The 21,445-nt window shown below is 45.4% G+C and overlaps 1 protein-coding gene across 1 annotated transcript; it reads left to right on the plus strand.

Moving 5' to 3' along the window:
• Nucleotides 1-225: 225 nt before the first annotated feature.
• Nucleotides 226-21,403, plus strand: LOC135554541 (ATPase family AAA domain-containing protein 5-like). Its single transcript, XM_064986891.1, is given in 25 exon segments — nt 226-721; nt 896-958; nt 1,070-1,812; nt 1,814-2,800; nt 3,130-3,220; nt 3,352-3,510; nt 3,791-3,929; nt 4,349-4,415; nt 4,539-4,720; nt 5,002-5,150; nt 5,271-5,625; nt 5,628-5,738; nt 5,908-6,004; nt 7,258-7,355; nt 7,563-7,607; nt 7,610-7,695; nt 12,219-12,375; nt 12,825-12,995; nt 13,177-13,419; nt 13,560-13,624; nt 13,859-14,048; nt 14,144-14,307; nt 14,501-15,492; nt 15,786-15,941; nt 20,372-21,403. Coding segments are annotated over 24 exon segments (5,577 nt in total). The 5' UTR covers nt 226-721; nt 896-907; the 3' UTR covers nt 20,451-21,403.
• Nucleotides 21,404-21,445: the final 42 nt, after the last annotated feature.

Raw genomic sequence — 21,445 nt, forward strand, 5'->3', positions numbered from 1 at the left:
GACTGTCTGTACCTATACGGTTATGGTCTGTGCACTGATCAGAGCATGCATTTGTAGTAGCTGTCATAATTTCCACCTGTACAGTACATTTATTAGCAAACCTTGATGGATCATCACTAATACAAGCAATAAATAACATCTACTTCACTCTCATCAAAACTAGACAGCAGTGGGTTGATCTTTGATCTGCTTTTGCTAAATTTGTTTAGAAACAGAACTGCTACTTATTTACAATATCACGCGGGGTGGAGCCTTGCAGTCCAAACATCAACAACTGTTCGTGACGTGTACATGTTCTGCCACTGTGAGTGGTGGAGTTGGTGACGCTAACGCGCAAGTCAATTTGGCGCCCTTTGGGCTAGACAAGTCAGGCGGGATTTTTGGAAGACTGAAGCCAAACTACCAGTGTACCCAAAATACGGAATTATTGTTTATATGTGTGTTTAATTCGTCGTTAGTATCTAGAATTTACTTTGCAGTTACATGTTAAAACTTCGTTGTAGTTTCTTTACGCGTTTTGGGCAGCTTGCTAGCCGACTATTTTCCAACTAAGGTTAGCCATGTCATCCAACAATAGTCGGATATAGCTAGATAGCTATTATATTAAGATATTTATTTCCCGAGACAGACAGTTAGATAGCAAGCTATCAACTTTGCCACACAATGACAGTTCGCGTAGCTTAGAGGTTGTGTCTTCTAGAGGGATCGAGGAGAAGAGCTGGTAAGTTGTGTTCTTTTGTTTTAGCTTACTACCACATCCACCATTGATCTACAGTTGCCGCTTTTCAGGTTAACTGACTACTACTAGTTAGTAGGTAAGTTACCTAAGTACTTAACTGAACCAGAATGCACCAACTAGTTAGTCACTGCAACTAAAACCATTTAATTATTTTAGGTCAGTGAAATTATGGCTGGTATCGTTGCTATGGCATCTGTCATTGAAGATTTTGAAGCTCAGGTATGTCCAACCAAATTCCATCTGTCTACGCTAGCCTGTGTCAATGCATTGGATATATTTTTTTAATTGCATAGTTTTAATAATAGAGAGCGTAATCATCTTGTTTTACAGCCATGCAAGAGATCATGCAAAGATGCCCATGCTCCTCCTGTCAAGATGATCACAAACTACTTTTCCCCTGTGCCCAAGCCCATGGAGAAACCCTTCTCCCCACCCAGGTCCAACAACATCATGGATTACTTCAGCCGGAAGACCACACCAGTTAGAGAGAAGGGTAGTACCCCAGAGCAGACTAAGGAGAACCGCCTGGGGCCCCAGCCCTCTGAATCACCAGCCAGCCTAGACAGCCCTGTGAGGCTGCCAGCCAAGCCCCGTCAGAAACAGGGCAGGAAGCCCAGCAAAGTTGCCCGGCAGTTACAGGAGACTGATGCTGATGCAGGTTCCACTGAGATGGAGGAGTGTGTGGTCTTAGAAGGGCTAGGAGATGGTGAGGGGTCAGAGGGCAACGTAGTGAGCAGCAGCTGTGGCTTCCTGGGTAGTGACACAGCTGCCCTGCTGGCCCAGTTCAGTGCTGATGCTGGCATGGCTGGAGACACCTGTGGTAAGAATGACCCTGGCACGGCATGTCCTGAGAAGGCTCAAAAAGACAATCATCCCAAGGTGTACTCTAAAAAAAGGGCTCCTCTGAAGAAAAAGGAAAGTTGCGACGGTTCTCCTAAAATTCCTAGAAAAGACAAGGTGGCTGTCAGTAAGGCTAAAGCCAAGCAGCAGGAGGATAAGGAAACAGAGGAGTATGTGCCCGAGGTCCAGGAGGCTGAGCTCTCTTTGTGTGATGCAAGCTTAGAGGTGAACGTGGGAGGCGTCTCAGTTGAACGGGAGCACCGTCACCATCTCCTTTGAGGACTTCCTGCAGACTCAGGGCCAGGGAGAGGAGAAAGTGGGGGAGAAAAGCGGAGTCGACCCGGAGCCAGAAGACATGTTGGATGTACCCAAAGCCAAAGAGCTTTGTCCCCTGCAGATATCTCCTCGAACCCTCACCATCCAAGCTGAGGTGCACACCATTTCCCCCGGCCACGAGCCAGTCCTGGTTGCAGAGAAAAAGATTGCCTCCATCTTCTCCAGGGAAAAAGAGGGGAGCCTAGCACCTGTAGTGGTGAAGACTGCTTCCTTTCCTCATCCCCAGTCTAGACTGGAGCTGCTGCCTGCCCCCAAAAGGAAGTCCAACGTGGTCCTGCAGGAGGAGGACCTGGAGCTCAGTGTCGTTGAGTCTGAATCATCCACTCCCAAGTGCAGCCAGACTGAGCGGAAGCAGTTCATGAGTGCTTTCAAGCAGCCAGCCAAGCCCGGCAAGGGCCCTGGGAAGCAGCCTGTGGACAAGGCCTTGGGGGAGGCTTTGGAGGAGGAGAACCACTCTGCTGCCCCAACAGAGGAGCAGCCAGGTAAAAGTGCAGCTAAGAAGAAACCGCAGAGACGAGGGAGGAAGAAGGCCATGGAGCAGGAGTCAGTTCCCTCACCCGCGGCACAAGAAGACCATGTTCCTGTGGAGACTGATTCTAAACCCAAAGAGGAGTCCAACACTGAGGTTAAACCTGAAGCAGAGCCCACCACCTCCACACCAACAACAGTCAGGAGGTCCACCAGAGAAGCCCCTTGCAGGCAGACACCTGTTGTTGATCCAGTAACTCCAGTGAGGAAAACAAAAAAAGAAAGGGTGAAAGATGTTGCAGCAGTCACCGTGGACTGCCCTGTCCAGATGTCCACCTTGAAGTCAGACAAGTCCAGACACAGGGTGTTCAGAGCACAGATGGTCTGTCCACCAAACAAGACAGGAAGTCCCATCAGGTGAGGGATGGCCAAGATGTCTTTAAGCATAGTTTTTAATTGTCTCGCTTGTGCGTCCTGTTGGTCAGTAACAGGGAGGCAATAGGTTTGGACATAGATTGACTCGTCCACAATGGAGGCATGTCCCTAGTCTGGACAATGTTTTAAAGGCAGGACGATACATTACACTACAGAGTCAGACAGTAGTGCCTCAGCTTCATGCTGACTTTGTAATATCTAGTTTGCATTGTATGTTTGAAAATAAAACATTTGGGCATTTAATTTGTTTTTGCTGTTTTGACTACCTTTGCATAAACTATTATCATTTTATTGTTACCTTGAACCTTCAGGATGAAATTTACCAGAGTCGTCTTCCAAAGCTCTGCATCAAAGTCTGAGGGTGGAAGTGATTTTGAAATCCTAAGTCCCCTAGTCACTAAGGTAATTATAGCCTCTGTTTTTATCAGTTGGAATATGAAACCGATGTTTTGAATTAGCAGCTATAATTCAACACACACTTTCCTTTCACTTGTAGTTTTTGTTCTTAAACCCATTTGAATCCTCTTGATCAGGAATCCAATGCATCGAAAAAGAGAGAAAAGGCAAAGAAGTTGGTGGAGAAAGCCCGGGAGATACAGCAGAGTAAAAAGGCCTCAGCGGATAAGGAGGGTCAGAGGTCTTTCCGACGCTCCACCCGGAGACAGGGCAGGAAGAGCTACAATGAAGATGAGGTACTCTACAGTCCTAATGACATTTCAGTTAAAGATTGTAGGTTTTTCCTTCCTTGGGAGAAGATGTTCTACTCACGCTCAGTATGTAGTTGTACTGTACAATTCATGCTCCATTGATAACAATTGTCATATTAGAGATGATGCATGTACTTTTCAATCCACCTGACTATCTTGTTTCCTGTCCATTTCTCCAACTGTGAGACGAAGCACAAGTACAGAAAGGCTTTGTTTCATAGATAACCCGCTAATCCTGTATTTTTGCCAACCACTGTTTGTGCAGGACTCAGTGGTTTGTGTGGAGGATAGCCAGGATGGCTCTGCTCCGACTGCCAAGGAGAAGGGAACAGCTCGGAAACGCAGTCTAAATGATGTATTGGGGAAAAAAGCACCTGCCAGCAAGGAGGCCAATAATCCAGCAGGTACTTTATCACTGTTGACTGAAGTCGTAACATGATTATAGAAAACGTCTATCATTTGCTCACCCTGAAGTGTTCTGGCTACAGGATGTACACAGGCTGTAGTTATTTTTCAGAAAAGGAATTTTTGACATCGCACAATTTATTTTCAAAGCCTGGAGGAGAAGGTGAAGTGTATTATTTGTGTAGTGTGACAAGGTGAAAGCTGTACTTTGTTATGATTGTTAATTAAGCATTTCATTGTTTAAAGCATTACATTTGTTAAATGTAATTTGTATTTTGTGCACACATACTTGATGAAATCTTGTCTTATATGGGCTGAGTACCAATTGCTGTATGACTATGATTGTATTTATTTTTGGTATATGTATGTATAGAAGGACACTAACATTAATGTTTTGTGTATTTTTTCCCTTCCAAAGTGGCTCCCATGTTCCTTGGGAAAAAAGCACAGAGGACATCAGTCATATCCATCTTTGATGATCGCAGGTAAGCTTATTACAGACTTGCAGCTTATTACCAATAACACTGTTTGGTCTATATTCAACATTTTTGCAGACCTCAACAAGACCTTTGACCTTACACCCCTAATGTGGCTCTTACCCCTTCTAGCTGTGATGCTTCAGAGAACTCTCAAGATGATGAACAGTTCCGAGCCCGCAGAGAGTTCCTGAAGAGTGGCCTCCCAGAGTCCTTCAAGAAGCAGATAGCCAAAACCGTTGCCTCCAATGAGGCCTACGCAGTCTCCTGCTCCTCCTTCCAGCCTGTAGTGCACGTGCTGCAGACGTCACAGGGTATGTGTTTTCTCCTTGCAAGCTCTGTCCCTTCCATCCAAGTGTTCTTATTAGTTGTATAAAGCAGAAGGGGTGTCACTCACTGATGTTTAGATTTTTTGAATGGACATTTTTACTAACGTAAATCTTTATTTTATTTTTACTAATGTAAATTTGATTAAATAATTAGTGTGCCATAACTGGGATTTGAACTGGGAACCTTAGCCTTTTCAGCGTGCTTCCTGCTCAAGTGTTCCCTCTGTGTTCTCCATCTAATTACATTTTTCTTGGCCCTTGGACAGTGTGTCCTCTCTGGAGTCTTCCATGGCCTGTTTCTCCTCGCTTACACTTCCTGAAGGAGCTTCGATGTCTACCATCAAACCAGCTTCCATCCCTCGATAGTTCCACTTGCTGTAAGACTGAGCCAGCATCCAGAGCGCACACTGAAAGGGTATGTTGTAATATTATTTTACACATTTCATATTTCACTGGTAATATCCCATGTAATATTTACTGGTGTAGTTTTGGTTGTTAATCAACTTTAGATAACTGAATAATTTGTTCTGAACAGAGGTCTGGCTGGCGAGAAGATTTCTCTGAGCCCATTCGTAAGCTCCTAATGGAGGAGATCAGTGCATCCAACCCTCCTTTCCCCGTCCAGCGGTTTCTCACACGCTTCCTGAAGAGGCGGGCGGACCACCTCCAGGAATGCACAGCTTCAGAGGCAGACCCCAGTACCAAACTCGCCAGCAGTGCCCCAGCATCGACAGAGCCTGTGGGGGGAAAGAGGAAGAGAGTGGAAGAGGGTGAGGGGGCAGTGGGAAAGGTGGCCAAGAAGCAGATGTCCAGGAGGTCGGAGAAGATCATTGTGATCGACGGGGACACCATCTCCCCCGAACCTGAGCCACCCAGGAGGGGAGGGCGAGGAGGAGGCGCAAGCAACAGGAGAACGAGAAGATGAAAACACCACTCCCCTCCCAAAAGGACCCTGTGGTACTCCTGGAGGACTCGCCGCTGGCTAGCAACTCTGTCAAAGATGGTAAGAGGGCAAATAAGAAATGGTTTCTCTGTAAAAACCTCTTACCTTGCAGTATCTGTGTAGCTGAAACATGGCCTTTCAGTTCGATGCTTAAATGTGCTTCCTTTTCATAACATTACAAAATACATTTTTGAATAGTCTTTAGTAACTGCTTTTTTTATTCCACCAGACTCCGTAAAAGAGGATGTGTTGTGGACAGAGAAGTACCAACCACAGCACTCCAATGACGTCATAGGCAACACTGCCTCAGTGAGGAGGCTGCACAGGTAAGGGATTGGTGTATCTACTTATTGACTCAACTGAATAGCTCAGTAGCTAGTTGTACTAGGCACCCTGCTGGCTCTACACATATTACAGATATACAGTACATGGACACCTGCTCGTCAAACATCTTGTTCTAAAATGATGGGCATTAATATGGAGTTGGTCCCACTTTTGCTGCAAAACAGCCTCCACTCTTCTGGGAAGGCTTTCCACTAGATGTTGGAACATTGCTGCGGGGACTTGCTTTCCATTCAGCCACGAGCATTAGTGAGGTTGGGCACTAATTTTAGGCCTAGATCGCAGTCGGCATTCCAATTCCTCCCAAAGGTGTTTGATGTTGTTGAAGTCGGGGCTCTGTGCAGGCCACTCAAATTCTTCCACACCGATCTCAACAAAACATTTCTGTGTGGAACGCGCTTTGTGCACGGGGCATGCTGAAACAGGAGAAGGCTTTCCCCAAACTGTTGCCACAAAGTTGGAAGCACAGAATTGTCATGAATGTCATTGTATGCTGAAGCGTTAAGATTTCCCTTCACTGGAACTAAGGGGCCTAGCCCAAACCATGAAAAACAGCCCCAGACCATTTATTCCTCCTCCACCATACTTGACAGTTTGCACTATGCATTCGGGCAGGTAGCGTTGGCATTGCGCATGATGGTCTTAGGCTTGTGTGCGGCTACTTGTCCATGGAAACCCATTTTCATTAAGCTCCCGACGAACAGTTCTTGTGCTGACGTTGCTTCCAGAGGCAGTTTGGAACTCGGTGTGTTGCAACCGAGGACAGACGATTTTTACGCACTTCAGCACTCGGCGGTCCTGTTCTGTGAGCTTGTGTGACCTACCACTTTGCGGCTGAGCCGTTGTTGCCCCTAGACGTTTCCACTTTACAATAACGGCACTTAGAGTTGACCGGCGTAGCTCTAGCAGGGCAGAAATTTGACGATCTGATTTGTTGGAAAGGTGGCATCCTATGATGCTGCCATGTTGAAAGTCACTGAGCTCTCCCATAAGGCCATTCTACTACCAATGTTTGTCTATGAAGATTGCATGGCTGTGTGCTGGATTTTTATACACCTGTCAGCAACGGTGTGGCTGAAATAGCCAAATCCACGCACTTTTTAATGGTGTCCACATACTTATTGTATGTAAAAGGTATGAATCAATGGCTTTATGAGCTTTATTGAAAGCCATGTGTTTCATGCCATTAATTCAATGAATCTGTCATGTAATTTTGCATAAACCAATCCGTTTGCAGTTGGCTGAGGGAATGGAAGCTCAGAGCTGACAGGGAAGAGAGGAAGAAACAGAAGGAAAAGAAACAGGAGGAAAAGAAACAGGATGACGACAGCAATGGTAAGAGACGGTCACCTTGGAGAAAATGGCTGAGCCCTCTATTCTAAGATTTTGCTTTTGTATTTTCAGATAGCACTATGACTGTTTGAGCATGAACACATTTTCCCTCCTTTGAAATAGTTACATCATCCTATATAAAAGTAACTTTTTCAAAGTTACCACAGAGTAAACTTAAAGCAGCCTGCTGTTCCCCTCTTGGCTACACAGACTCATGGGACACTGAAGACGGGGACTCTCAGGAGGGGAAGACTTTATGTGTAACACCCTGCTGATCACTGGTCCCACGGGGGTCGGCAAGACCGCTGCCGTCTACGCCTGCGCCCAGGAACTCGGCTTTAAGGTCTGTTCATTCTTTACTCCACTTGCCTAACACAGCAGTCACCAACCTTTTATGCTTTGAAACCCACTGGTTGATCACAAGCCAATTTGTTTTTAATCATGTTTCTGCATACAAATTTCAATGCACTCACTTTACACTCTGAATCAATCAATCAATCAAATATTTATAAAGCCCTTTTTACATCAGCAGATGACACAAAGTGCTTGTACAGAAACCCAGCTTAAAACCTCAAACAGCAAGTAATGCAGATGTAGAAGCACGGTGTCTTGGAAAAACTCTCTAGGAAGACAGGAACCTAGGCAGAACAGTTGGACCCAGAGCAGCAGCAGCAGCACAACCAGGTGGACTGGGGACAGCCAGGAGTCATCAGGCCAGGTAGTCCTGAGGCATGATCCTAGGGCTCAGGTCCTCCGGGAGGGAGAGATAGAAAGAGAGAATTTGAGGAATCATACTTAAATTCACACAGGACACCAGATAAGACAGGAGAATACACCAGATATAAGACTGGCCCTAGCCCCCCAGCACATAGACTATTGCAGCATAGATACTGGAGGCTGTCAGGGGTGGGGGGGACACTGTGGCCCCGTCCGACAATACAGACAGGACCAACCAGGCAGGATATAACCCCACCCACTTTGCCAGAGCACAGCCCCCACCCCACTAGAGGGATATCAACAGACCACCAACTTACTACCCTGAGACGAGGCTGAGTATAGCCCGCGAAGATCTCCTCCACCACACGAGCCCGAGGGGGTGCAAACTGGAAAACAGGACGATCACATCAGTGACGCACCCCTCCTAGGGATGGAATGGAAGAGCACTAGTAAGCCACTGACTCAGCCCCCGTAATATGATCAGAGGCAGAGAATCCCAGTGTAGAGAGGAGCTGGCCAGGCAGAGACAGCAATGTCGATCCGGTGCCTTGCTCTTCACCTTCGCACCCCTGGGCCAGACTACACTCAATCCTAGGACCCACTGAAGAGATGAGTCTTCAATAAAGACCTAAAGGTCGAAACCGAGTCTGCGTCTCTCACATGGATAGGCAGACTATTCCATAAAAGGAGCTCTATAGGAGAAAGCCCTACCTCCAGCTCTTTGCTTCGAAATAAGGACAATAAGGAGGCCTGCGTCTTGTGACCATAGCGTACGTTTAGGCATGCACGGCAGGACCAAATCTGAGAGAGAGGTATGAGCAAGCCCATGTAATGCTTTGTAGACTAGCAGTAAAACCTTGAAATCAGGCCTGGCCTTAACAGGAATCCTGTGTAGAGAGGCTAGCACTGGAGGAGTATGATCAAATTTGGGGTTCTAGTCAAGATTCTAGCACCGGTGTTTAGTTTATTTAGTGTTTTATCTGGGTAGCTGGCGAGTATTGCATTACAGTAGTCTAATCTAGAAGTGACAAATACATGGATTAGTTTTTCTGCATTTTTTTGGACCAAAAAAAGTTTCTGGTTTTTGCAATGTTACAAAGATGAAAAAATATTTTCTTGAAATAGTATTGATATGTTCGTCAAAAAGAGATCAGGGTCCCCAGTAACGCTAAGGTTCTTCAGTTTTATTTGAGACAACTGTACAACCATTAAGATGAAATGTCAGATCCAACAGCAGATCTTTGTTTCTTGGGACCGAGAACTAGCGTCTCTGTTTTGTCCGAGTTTGAAAGTAAAACATTTTCCTCCACCCACTTCCTTATGACTGAAACACAGGCTTCCAGGGTAGGCAATTTAGGGGCTTCACCATGTTTTATCGAAGTGGTCTTAAAACAGAACCTTGACGAACTCTGAAACCAGACTGATACATTTTGTATTCATTATTTATCTTTAGGAAGGCAGTGAGTTGCTGTGCAACACAGCTTTTTCAAAAATGTTTGAGAAGAATGGGAGATTCGATATAGACCAATTTAGTTTTTTTTTACATTTTCTGGGTCAAGGTTTGGCTTTTTCAAGAGAGGCTTTATTACTGCCACTTTTAGTGCGTTTGGTACACATCCGGTGGATAGAAAGCCATTTATTATGTTCAACATAGGAGGGTCAAGCACTGGAAGTAGCTCTTTACTTCTGCACCAACGAGGGCATCTTGACTGGTTGCATCACTGCCTGGTATGGCAACTGCTCAGCCTCCGACTGCAAGGCACTACAGTGGGTAGTGCGTACGGCCCAGTACATCACTGGGGCCAAGCTTCCTGCCATCCAGGACCTCTATACCAGGCGATGTCAGAGGAAGGCCCTAAAAATGGTCAGACTCCAGCCACCCTAGTCTTAGACTCTTCTCTCTGCTACCACACGGTAAGCGGTATTGGAGTGCCAAGTATAAGTTCAAGAGGCTTCTACCCCCAAGCCATAAGATTCCTGAAAATCTAATCAAATGGCTGCCCACCCCCTCTTTTACACCGCTGCTATTCTCTGTTATTATCTATGCATAGTCACTTTAATAACTCTACCGACATGTACATATTACCCCCGGTGCCCCTGCACATTGACTCTGTCCGTTACCCCCTGTATATAGTCTCGCTAAGGTAGCGCCACCTTTTGCTGCGATTACAGCTGTAAGTCGCTTGGGGTATGTCTCTATCAGTTTTGCACATCGAGAGACTGAAATTTTTTTCTTAACATGTGTAAATATTTGTATGAACATAACAAGATTCAACAACTGAGACAAACTGAACAAGTTCCACAGACATGTGACTAACAAAAATGGAATACATGTCCCTGAACAAAGGGGGGGTCAAAATCAAAAGTAACAGTCGGTATCTGGTGTGGCCACCAGCTGCATTAAATACTGCAGTGCATCTCCTCCTCATGTACTGCACCACATTTGACAGTTCTTGCTGTGAGATGTTACCCCACTCTTCCCCCAAGGCACTTGCAAGTTCCCAGACATTTCTGGGGGGAATGGCCCTAGCCCCCACCCTCCGATCCAACAGGTCCCAGACGTGCTCAATGGGATTGCGATCCGAGCTCTTTGCTGGCCACGGCAGAACACTGACATTCCTGTCTTGCAGGAAATCACACACAGAACGAGCAGTATGGCTGGTGGCATTGTCATGCTGGAGGGTCATGTCAGAATGAGCCTGCAGGAAAGGTACCACATAAGGGAGGAGGATGTCTTCCCTGTAACGCACAGCGTTGAGATTGCCTTCAATGACAACAAGCTCAGTCCGATGATGCTGTGACACACCTCCCATACCATGACAGACCCTCCACCTCCAGAGTAACGCTCATTCCTTTGACAATAAACGCAAATCCGACCATCACCCCTGGTGAGACAAAACCGCAACTTGCCAGTGAAGAGCACTTTTTGCCAGTCCTGTCTGGTCCAGCGACGGTGGGTTTGTGCCAGGTAGGACGATCAACGTTATTGCCGGTTTTGTCTGGTGAGGACCTGCCTACAACAGGCCTACAAGCCCTCAGTCCAGCCTCTCTCAGCCTATTGTGGACAGTCTGCGCACTGATTGTGTGTTCCTGGTGTAACTCGGGCAGTTGAAACCATCCTGTACCTGTCCCCCAGGTGTGATGTTCGGATGTATTGATCCTGTGCAGGTGTTGTTACACGTGGTCTGCCACTGCGAGGATGATCAGCTGTCCGTCCTGTCTCCCTGTATCGCCGTCTTAGGCGTCTCACAGTATGGACATTGCAATGTATTTCCCTGGCCACATCTGCTATCCTCATGCCTACTTGCAGGATGCCTAAGGCACGTTCACGCAGATGAGCAGGAACCCTGGGCATCTTTCTTTTGGTGTTTTTCGGAGACGGAAGAAAGGCCTCTTTAGTGTCCTAAGTTTTCATAACTATGACCTTAATTGCCTACTGTCTGTAAGCTGTTGGTGTCTTAACGACCTTTCCACATGTGCGTGTTCATTAATTGTTTATGATTAGTTTAACAAGCATGGGAAACCGTGTTTATACCCTTTACAATGAAGATCTGCGTAGTTATTTGTATTTTTACGAATTATCTTTGAAAGACAGGGTCCTGAAAAAGGGACGTTTCTTTTTTTGCTGAGTTTATTTACCTCAGTTACGGTACTTTGTTCCCTCTAAGCCCGCACGAAGCTCCCAAGTGGTTTCTTGCATCAAATAACAGTTTCAGTCACCTTATCTGAAGGACAAGTGGATAAACATGTTAATGTCAAGCCCTGTCTCATAGAATGTAGGCCTACATTGAACACCACACATTTGCTGTTACTGTAGCCTGAATGACAGAACAGCTATTTCCATGTTAAATGTTGTGGGATGCATTTTTTTGATGGTGGGCCACTCTGGTAACCTTCATTTAACTAGGAAAAGGAAAGAGTGGCTCCTACTGGTCTTCTGACACCACTTCCAGCAGCATCTGGTTTCCCATCCAAGGGCCGACCAGGACCACCCTGCTTAGCTTTAGAGGCAAGCCAGTAGAGGGATGCAGGGTGGGGTTCTGCCGGGTGCCATCAAATCTTTTAACATCTGTCTTAACTGTCTGTGTAATATATTAGCTATGTATGCTACTTTGAAGGCAGGACGTGTAACCTGTCATCCTTCTCCAGGTGTTTGAGGTGAATGCGTCGTCCCAGCGGAGCGGCCGTCAGATCCTGTCCCAGCTGAGGGAGGCCACCCAGTCCCACCAGGTGGACATCCAGGGGGTCAACGCCCATAAGCCATGCTATTTCAGTAGCTCCACCGCCAGGCCTGGATCCTCACCACGTAAGTTTAGAAGAAGTTTGCCTCTCTTCTTGCAGCCCAGTGTTTCTTTGAACAAAATCATCTCTTAGGACTGTTTTGATAGTTTGACACTGATAAAAATCTATAAGAGATAAACGGGTAACAAACCTGAGCACCATCTCCCATTGGCCTAAATCTATGTTATCTTCAGGTTACATGCCAGTTTCATGTTACACTTACATGTTAGTCATTTAGCGGATGCTCTTATCCAGAGCGACTTGCGGGAGCAATTTGAGTTAAATACCTTGCTCAAGGACTCATGGACAGGTTGTTCACCTAGTCGGCTTGGGATTCAAACCAGCGACCTTTCGGTTACTGGCCCAACCGTCTTAACCGCTATGCTACCTGCCGCAAGTTTCTTGAGTAATGTGAAAAGTAGGATTTCTAAAGATCCAGGTTGACAGGTGAAGATTCTGCTGTCCATCTCCCAGGGAAAGTGTACTCTCCTCGAAGGGTGGTGTCCTCCCCCAGGAAGTCCCCCCGTGGAGCCACGAGGGGAGGCCTGGCCCCCACCTCCCTGGCCAACTTCTTCAAAATGGGCCGACCTGGTCCCACCAACAAGGAACCTGCCAGTGCCAGCCAAGACCAGAAGCAACCAACCGGTTAGAATGAATTCCTTGTTCCTCCCTAGCTTGAGGTTTCTGTCAGTCAGGTGTTAAACAGTCTAGGTCCTAAATTAAACACAGCGGGAAGCTTTATTCCCTTCAGTTACTATTTTGGATAAACCCTAGTCTAGTCTGCATACACACGTCAGAACTAAATATCAGTGTTATTCTCTTCCAGCTGTTCCCAAGAAGACCAGTAAAGCCAAGGAGAGTTCCAGTAAGACTGAAGAGCCACAGAACAGACCAGCAGCAGCAGCCATCACCAAGGACTCCTCCAGTGAAGAGCAGAGCAAGAAGACAGCCACGTCACTCATTCTCTTTGAGGAGGTGGATGTCGTCTTTGATGACGACTCTGGGTTCCTGGCTGCCATCAAAACGTTCATGACCACCACCAAGAGACCGGTGATCCTCACCACCAGTGGTGAGTGGGGAGCAATCCACATTTCATGGTTGGAAGACTAAGTTGTGGTCCATGGTTGTAGGTTTGTACACTGTGTCAAATGAATAGCACAGACCCGAAGGTGACATGCACTGTGAGTTGAACCTGTTTCTCTCTTCTAGATCCCACCTTCAGTACCATGTTTGATGGCAACTTTGAGGAGATACATTTCAAAACCCCCTCAGTGGTAAGAGAACCAATAAACTACAACCTTTTTTTTTTTGCTGGGTGTTTTGTTGTTGTCATGTACTCAACAGAGTAACGTTGAAGGTATTTTTTAAGCATACTTTCTAGTTGCACGGGAAGAACGTTCATTTTATAATAGGAAACTTGTATTGTCATTTGCGTATGTTAGTGTGTAACTCCTTCATACAGGTGCATGAGTGTGTGTGGTTGTAACACCTCTCTTTCTCCTATACAGGTGAAGGTGGGGAGCTACCTGCAGCTGCTGTGCCTGGCTGAGAACATGCGTACGGACGCCCGCGACGTCTCCTCTCTGCTCCACCTGAACGGTTGTGACATCCGCCAGAGCCTTCTGCACCTGCAGTTCTGGAGCCGTTCCACAGGGGGGCGGAAGCTATCCCGTCCCCTCCCAGACTCAGCCCCCACAGGTGAGGACAGAGTAATGTTCACTAAATAACTGTATAAACAACGTTGCCAATTAATACTGATGGTGATAAATTTTGTTTTTATGTTGCATATTCAGTGACACAACTCCAGTCAAAGACAGAGGAAACTGCAGGTGGCTCTGTGGTGAGTGAGGGGGTGACTCCAGCAGGACCCCTGCCCCCCTGTGACACAGGCTGCACAGAGAGCATGCTGGGACTGCTGAACATGGAGCCAGAGAGGGAAATGCAGGATCTGTTCAAGGTTGGTTGTCAAAAGTCCATCTCTTTCCTCGTTGTTGTCTTAAGAGGACACTCGAGATCATTTTTGACCGGTCTCTTGTGGTATGATCTCGCATAATTACAATCCCTATGTCAAACCACCTTCTCAGTCACTTTATTATCTGTAAGTTAGTGTGGAAGTATTGAAGGTTAACCACAATCTATTGTCTCCTCAGAGCCAGTCCACAGTGGAGCCAGGTTGCTGGGAGCTGCTGACCACCAGCAAGAGGAGAGGAATGGACCTGCTCTACTCCAACATGGAGGCCCTGCTTCCCCTACCCACCACACACCTCACTGTCACAACCCACAGGCGGACACAGGAAGAGTCCAGCGCTGATCCACAGGAAGTAGCCACTAGTATGAATAGTATAAAGCCAGAGATTGATCCACCACTACCACCTCAGACTGAGGTTGATCCACTGCCCCACCCCAGGCTCCAGCAGGTGGCAGAGGGGTCAGAGACAGACGGGAGCCCGGTGAAGGTGTCCTCTAGAATGAAGAAGAAGAAGAAGAAGCTGCTGGGTACCCGAGAGGACCTGGACCCCTTTCACTCAGACTCTGATTCCGACGACGCCTTCCTCTCCCTCCACACTAAACCACCTGCCAACCCCCCTCAGACACAGACGGAAGGGGAGGACAGTCAGGACGATTCTACCAGCAACAAGGTTGAACTAGAATCTGTGAAGGCCAGAGAGGAAGAGGTAAAGGAGAAGGCCCCTCCCCCTGTGAGGATTAGGGTGCCACTCACCCCGGAGCAGAGGATGAAGAGTGAGCCTGTGTCCCACTGCCTGGGCTCCCTGGCAGAGTTCCTCGACCACATGTCCCTCCTGGACTCCTCCCTTTGCCACCACACCTCACCTGTAGGTGGTGCCAGAAACACACACAGGACATTCGGCCTGAGAGCCGAGACTAAAGACGGGATGAATGACGAGCCCAGGGAGGAGTGCCATGGAGGGAGCTGGGTAGAGGAGGAGAGAGCGGGGGAGATCCAGGCTGCTGTGGAGGCTCTGAGCTTCCAGAGGTGCAGGGCTGGGGTGGAGGAGGCGTGGGGTACAGCTCAGGGTCTAGAGGGGGAACTGGGGAACGAGGCTGTGAACGAGCTCACACTCCCTGTGGCCCCGCACAGACAGGGCTTCAGACTCACCCAGGACAGCCCCTGTGAACCAAAGTGAGTCGTCTTGTCTGTTTGTCCTTCACTGTATGGCTTATAGTGATCAGTTGACAGGGTATTGCTTACTGAATTTATAATTTATATGTAAAATATTGTATTCATGTATTAATTCATTATTTGATCAGTGAGTATAATTCTAGTATTCAACATCTCAAAGAAGAGTTTAATTTGGTAGATATTAGATAATAAATTTAACACATTTATGTATTACGCCCCTTTTACATCAAAGTCGTCACAAAGTGCATTTTAAGGAATCTAACCTATCCTGATTGCTGCTGTTGTTCCTCCAGAGTTCTCCAGAAGAGGAGGGATGTGATGGACATTCTACCCAGCCGAGTGGCAGGGACGCTGGGTAACAGACCTGCTGCAGCCCTGGACTTCCTTCCCTTCCTACGGACCATCTGCCGATCAGAGACGCTCAAGGAGCAGTTCAAGGTTAAACGCAGGTGAGAGGTCAGGGGTAAGGTTAAATGGAGGTGAGAGGTTAAAGGTTATGGATGTGGAAATCAGGATCAGAGTTAAACGGGGTTTTAGGGGGACACCCAGCTTTGAACCACCTCAAATCTGTCTCATTCTGTATAGATTGATATCATAAGACCAAGCTGCTCCATTCAGTATATATTGATATCTAGAGACCAAGCTGCTCTCCATTCTGTATAGATTGATATCTAGAGACCAAGCTGCTCTCCATTCAGTATAGATTGATAATTACATACTTTTTAGTTTTTGTCTGTACAAGACAGCCTAACCAATACTATTAAATCATTGATATTTATACAATGCCTTTGGGAAGGTATTCAGACTCCTGGACTATTCCCACTTTTTGTTAGGTTACAGCCTTATTCTAAAATGTATGAAAAAATATTTTCCCCTCATTAATCTACACACAATACCCCATAATGATCAAGCTAAAAAAATTATTATTTATTTTTTTACAAATGTATACAAATAAATACACCTTTACATAAGTATTCAGACCCTTCACTCAGTACCTTGTTCAATAACCTTATGGCAGCGATTACAGCCTCAAGTCTTCTTGGGTATGACACTACATGCTTGGCACACCTGTGTTTGGGGAGTTTCTCCCATTTCTTCTCTGCAGATCCTCTCAAGCTTTGTCAGGTTGGATGGGGAGTGTTCCTGCACAGCTATTTTCAGGTCTCTCCAGAGATGTTCGATCAGGTTCAAGTCTGGGCTCTGGCTGGGCGACTCGAGAAGATTCAAAGACTTGTCCTGAAGCCACTCTTGCATTGTCTTGGCTTTGTGCTTAGGGTTGTTGTCCTGTTGAAAGGTGAACCTTCGCCACAGTCTGAGGTCATGAGCGCTCTGGAGCAGGTTTTCATCAAGGATCTCTCTGGTTTTTGCTCCGTTCATCTTTGCCTTGATCCTGACTAGTCTCCCAGTCTCTGCCGGTGAAAAACATCTCCACAGCATGATGCTGCTGCCACCATGCTTCACCGTAGGGATGGTGCCAGGTTTCCTCCAGACGTGACACTTGGCATTCAGGCCAAAGAGTTCAATCTTGGTTTCATCAGACCAGAGAATCTTGTCTCGTGGTCTGAGAGTCTATTAGGAGCTTTTGGCAAACTCATAGCAGGCCGTCATGTGCCTATTACTGAGGAGTGGCTTCAGTCTGGCCACTACCATAAAGGCCTAATTGGTGGACTGCTGCAGAGATGGTAGACTAGTGGTTAGAGTGTGGTGCCAGTAACCGAAAGGTTTAATCAATTTTAGAATAAGGCTGTAACGTAACAAAATGTTGAAAAAGTCGAGGGGTTGGCACTATTAAATTACACCCCCTTTTGCCCTCAGAACAGCCTCAATTCATTGTGTCAAGTTGATGTCCATTGGGTGGTGGACCATTCTTAATACACACTGGAAACTGTTGAGTGTGAAAAACCCAGCAGAGTTGCAGTTCTTGACACAAACCGGTGTACATGGCACCTACTACCATACCCTGTTCAAAGGCACTTACATTTGTCTTGCCCATTCACCCTCTGAATGGCATGTAACCCCCCCATTCATTTACACTGATTTGAAGTGGATTTAACAGGTGACATAAATAAGGGATCATAGCTTTCACCTGGATTCACCTAATCTGTCATGGAAAGAGCAGGTGTTCCTAATGTTTTGTACACTGTTTTGTTATTATTCAGGCATAATGTAAGGGTGTATCATTTTGATAGGGCTGGACATGGTATTTGAGTTAAGCCTTCAAACAGTTATGTCATGCTCTCACTCTGTTAATATAATGGAATAGGGAAGCTGTCAGTTTTAATAATTCAAATCAAATGGGTCCTTACATGTGTCCTATTTCACACATGTACAAGCACATGTGTGAATTGGATATTTGTTTTTTTGCTTATCACACCCCTGAGGGTGGGGTTGGAGCCAGGGATCAGCCATTATTGCCGGTGATGCATGTTTCCATCCTCACTTCTGTTTCATACCCTAGGCTGTGGGTCTGGGGTATGTTTCAGAATGACAGTAGTTATTTTAATCTAGTTGTTAGTTAATTCCATAGAAACCCACAGGTCAGTGAGGTCACTTATCTTCATGCTCACTCAAAGAATTGGAAGCTTTCCCATTAGATTTAGATTCCTGAGAACAACTCCAGCTGCTGTCGCACACTTCAAAATCATTTATCCAGATACCTTGACAAAATACTGTAATCGTTTAGTTTGAGATGGATGATTGATGGACAGATGTAGTCTCAACAAGAAAGGTTGTGTGCTTTGGGTTTGCTATTGTACCCGGTAGCACCGTTTACGTGTAGTTTAAGCTGAGGGTGGAAATGGGTAGAAGGATATCTGTTTGGGGCTCCCAGTGGCGCAGTGGTCTAAGGCACTGCATCTCAGTGAAAGAGGTGTCATTCTAATCCCTGGATCAAACCCAGGCCGTATCACATCTGGCCGTGATTGGGAGTCCCATAGGGCGGCGCACAATTGGCCCAGCATCGTCCTGGGTAGGCCGTCATTGTAAATAAGAATTTCTTCTTAATGGACTTGTCTAGTTAAATAAAAATGTAATTTAAGTAAAATGTTAGTCTATGGATAGGATGTGGTGGGTTAGTGCATTTCTAATCACCCAGAATGGCTTTCTCTGTAGCTCGTGTCGATAAAAGTCTGTGGTGTGAGATTGCTTATAGGTTAAATATACAGTTTATGTCGGAAGTTTACATACTTAGGTTGGAGTCAATAAAACTTGTTTTTAAACCACTCCACAAATTTCTTGTTAACAAACTATAGTTTTGGCCAGTCGGTTAGGACATCTACTTTGTGCATGACACAAGTAATTTTTCCATGAATTGTTTACAGACAGATTATTTCACTTTTATAATTCACTGTATCACAATTCCAGTGGGTCAGAAGTTTACATACACTCAGTTGACTGCCTTTTAAACAGCTTGGAAAATTCCAGGAATTCCAGCTTCTGATTGGCTAATTGACGTCATTTGAGTCAATTTGAGGTTTTCCTGTGGATGTATATCAAGGCCTACCTTCAAACTCAGTACCTCTTTGCTTGACATCATGGGAAAATCAAAGAAATCAGCCACGACCCCAGAAAAAAATTGGAGACCTCCAAGTCTGGTTCATCCTTGGGAGCAATTTCCAAACTCCTGGAGGTACCACATTCATCTGTACAAACAATAGTACGCAAGTATAAACACCATGGGTCCACGCAGCCATCATACCGCTCAGGAAGGAGACGTGTTCTGTCTCCTAGAGATGAACGTGCGTTGGTGCAAAAAGTGCAAATCAATCCCAGAACAACAGCAATGTACCTTGTGAAGATGCTGGAGGAAACCGGTACAAAAGTATCCACAGTAAAACGAGTCCTATATCAACATAACCTGAAAGGCCGCTCAGCAACTGCACATGGGGACAAAGATGGTACTTTTTGGAGAAATGTCCTCTGGTCTGATGAAACAAAAATAGAACTCTTTGACCATAATGACCATTTAAGTTTGGGGAAAAGGGGGAGGCTTGCAAGCCAAAGAGCACCATCCCAACCGTGAAGCGTTGTGAGGGTGCTTTGATGCAGGAGGGACTAGTGTACTTCACAAAATAGATGGCATCATGAGAAGGAAAATTTATGTGGATATATTGAAGCAACATCTCAAGACATCAGTCAGGAAGTTAAAGCTTGGTCGCAAATGGGTCTTCCAAATGGATAATGACCCCAAGCATACTTCCGAAGTTGTGGCAAAATGGCTTAAGGACAACAAAGTAAAGGTATTGGAGTGGCCATCACAAAGCCCTGACCTCAATCCCATAGAAAATGTGTGTGCAGAACTGAAAAAGTGTGTGCGAGCAAGGAGGCCTTACAGACCTGACTCAGTTACACCAGCTCTGTCAGGAAGAATGGGCCAAAATTCACCCAACTTATTGTGGGAAGCTTGTGGAAGGCTACCTGAAACGTTTGACCCAAGTTAAACAATTTAAAGGCAATGCTACCAAATACTAATTGAGTATGTAAACTTCTGACCCAATGGGAATGTAATGAAAGAAATAAAAGCTGAAATAATGATTTATCTTCTATTATTCTGACATTTCATATTCTTAAAATAAAGTGGTGATCCTAACTGACCTACGACAGGGAATTTTTACTAGGATTAAATGTCAGGAATTGTGAACTGAGTTTAAATGTATTTGGCTAAAGTGTATGTAAACGTCTGACTTCAACTGTATACGTATTTACATCACTTTTTAGTCATTTAGCAGATGCTCTTATCCAGATGGACTTACAGTTGGTAATGTATTCTAGTAACCCTGTGTGCTGCACTAAAGGCCATTTAGGAACATGCTACAGTATGCCTGTCACTTATCTAAACAATTTGACTAAAGTTTGAAAATGTCTTTCTCCCCCACATTAGGTTCCTCCACTACCTGGATGCCATTCACCTGGGCCTTCCCAAGGACACTCTGCAATACCTAGCAAAGGACTTCCCTTGAACTAGAGAGAAGTGCACTGGTGTTTCTCAAATAGGGGGTTTAAGGACATTCAGGTCGCCCATTTTGAGGCTTGATGACAGTATGAAAGCAATCATTAGCTGGGTTAATGTGATCCTAACTTGAGTCATATTCATTAGGTACCAAATGGAAGAAATCTGACACAAGGAGGGAGGGACTGACTACCTAAGCTTGTTGAATTAGAAGGCTAGTTTTCGTTCTTATCCCATTGCAAAACGTTTTGCTACGGTGTACCCTAATGAATACGACCCCTCAATTGCTACTAAAAGTCAATGACCAGAAATCTGCGGATCAATTTCCTCTTGGGACCTGGAGTGAGGTTCATCATAGATCCCTTTAAAGAGTGCTGAAACACTATTCACCTCTTCAATATGCATTTGTACTGTAATATAAAAATGGGAGTGTGTAAATGTGTATCAGTAAAAAAAATTATAGTTGTGGCTTTTACGAAGATGTGCCTGTTTTTGTATTCTGCTGTGCATTTGGCAAAGTGTTTCATGAACTAATAAATTCAAATGTTATATTCTGAGAGATAATTTGTAAGATTTGAATAACATACTTGTAGAAATTGTCAGTTTAAAAGGCTGTGTTTTTGTTGTCAAACTACACAATATTAACACAATCATGTTCAAGCACTTCATATCACTTTTTTACTGTTCATATAATATAAACCCCACACACTTTTCTAGTCCAGTGTGTTATTCTCTCGTGAATTACAATGGCTTCATTATCTAATTGCAGGGAAGGATCAGTGATGTGTATATGTAAATCATTGGGTAGGATGTCTTTTTAAACTAACCAAGTCGGGTTAGATTGAGCACAACACAATCTAATGTAACAGAAGTGATTATGAAATGTTTTTGTATTGTTTACATCTTTTGGTAAATTAATGTAATAAAAAAGGACACGTGTAACAAGACGCAGCGTATCAAACAAAACCACACGCGTCATGTTTTCATTTCTGTAGTGGGAGGTTA

Source organism: Oncorhynchus masou, chromosome 14 (assembly GCF_036934945.1).
Source record: "Oncorhynchus masou masou isolate Uvic2021 chromosome 14, UVic_Omas_1.1, whole genome shotgun sequence".
NCBI lineage: Eukaryota > Metazoa > Chordata > Actinopteri > Salmoniformes > Salmonidae > Oncorhynchus > Oncorhynchus masou.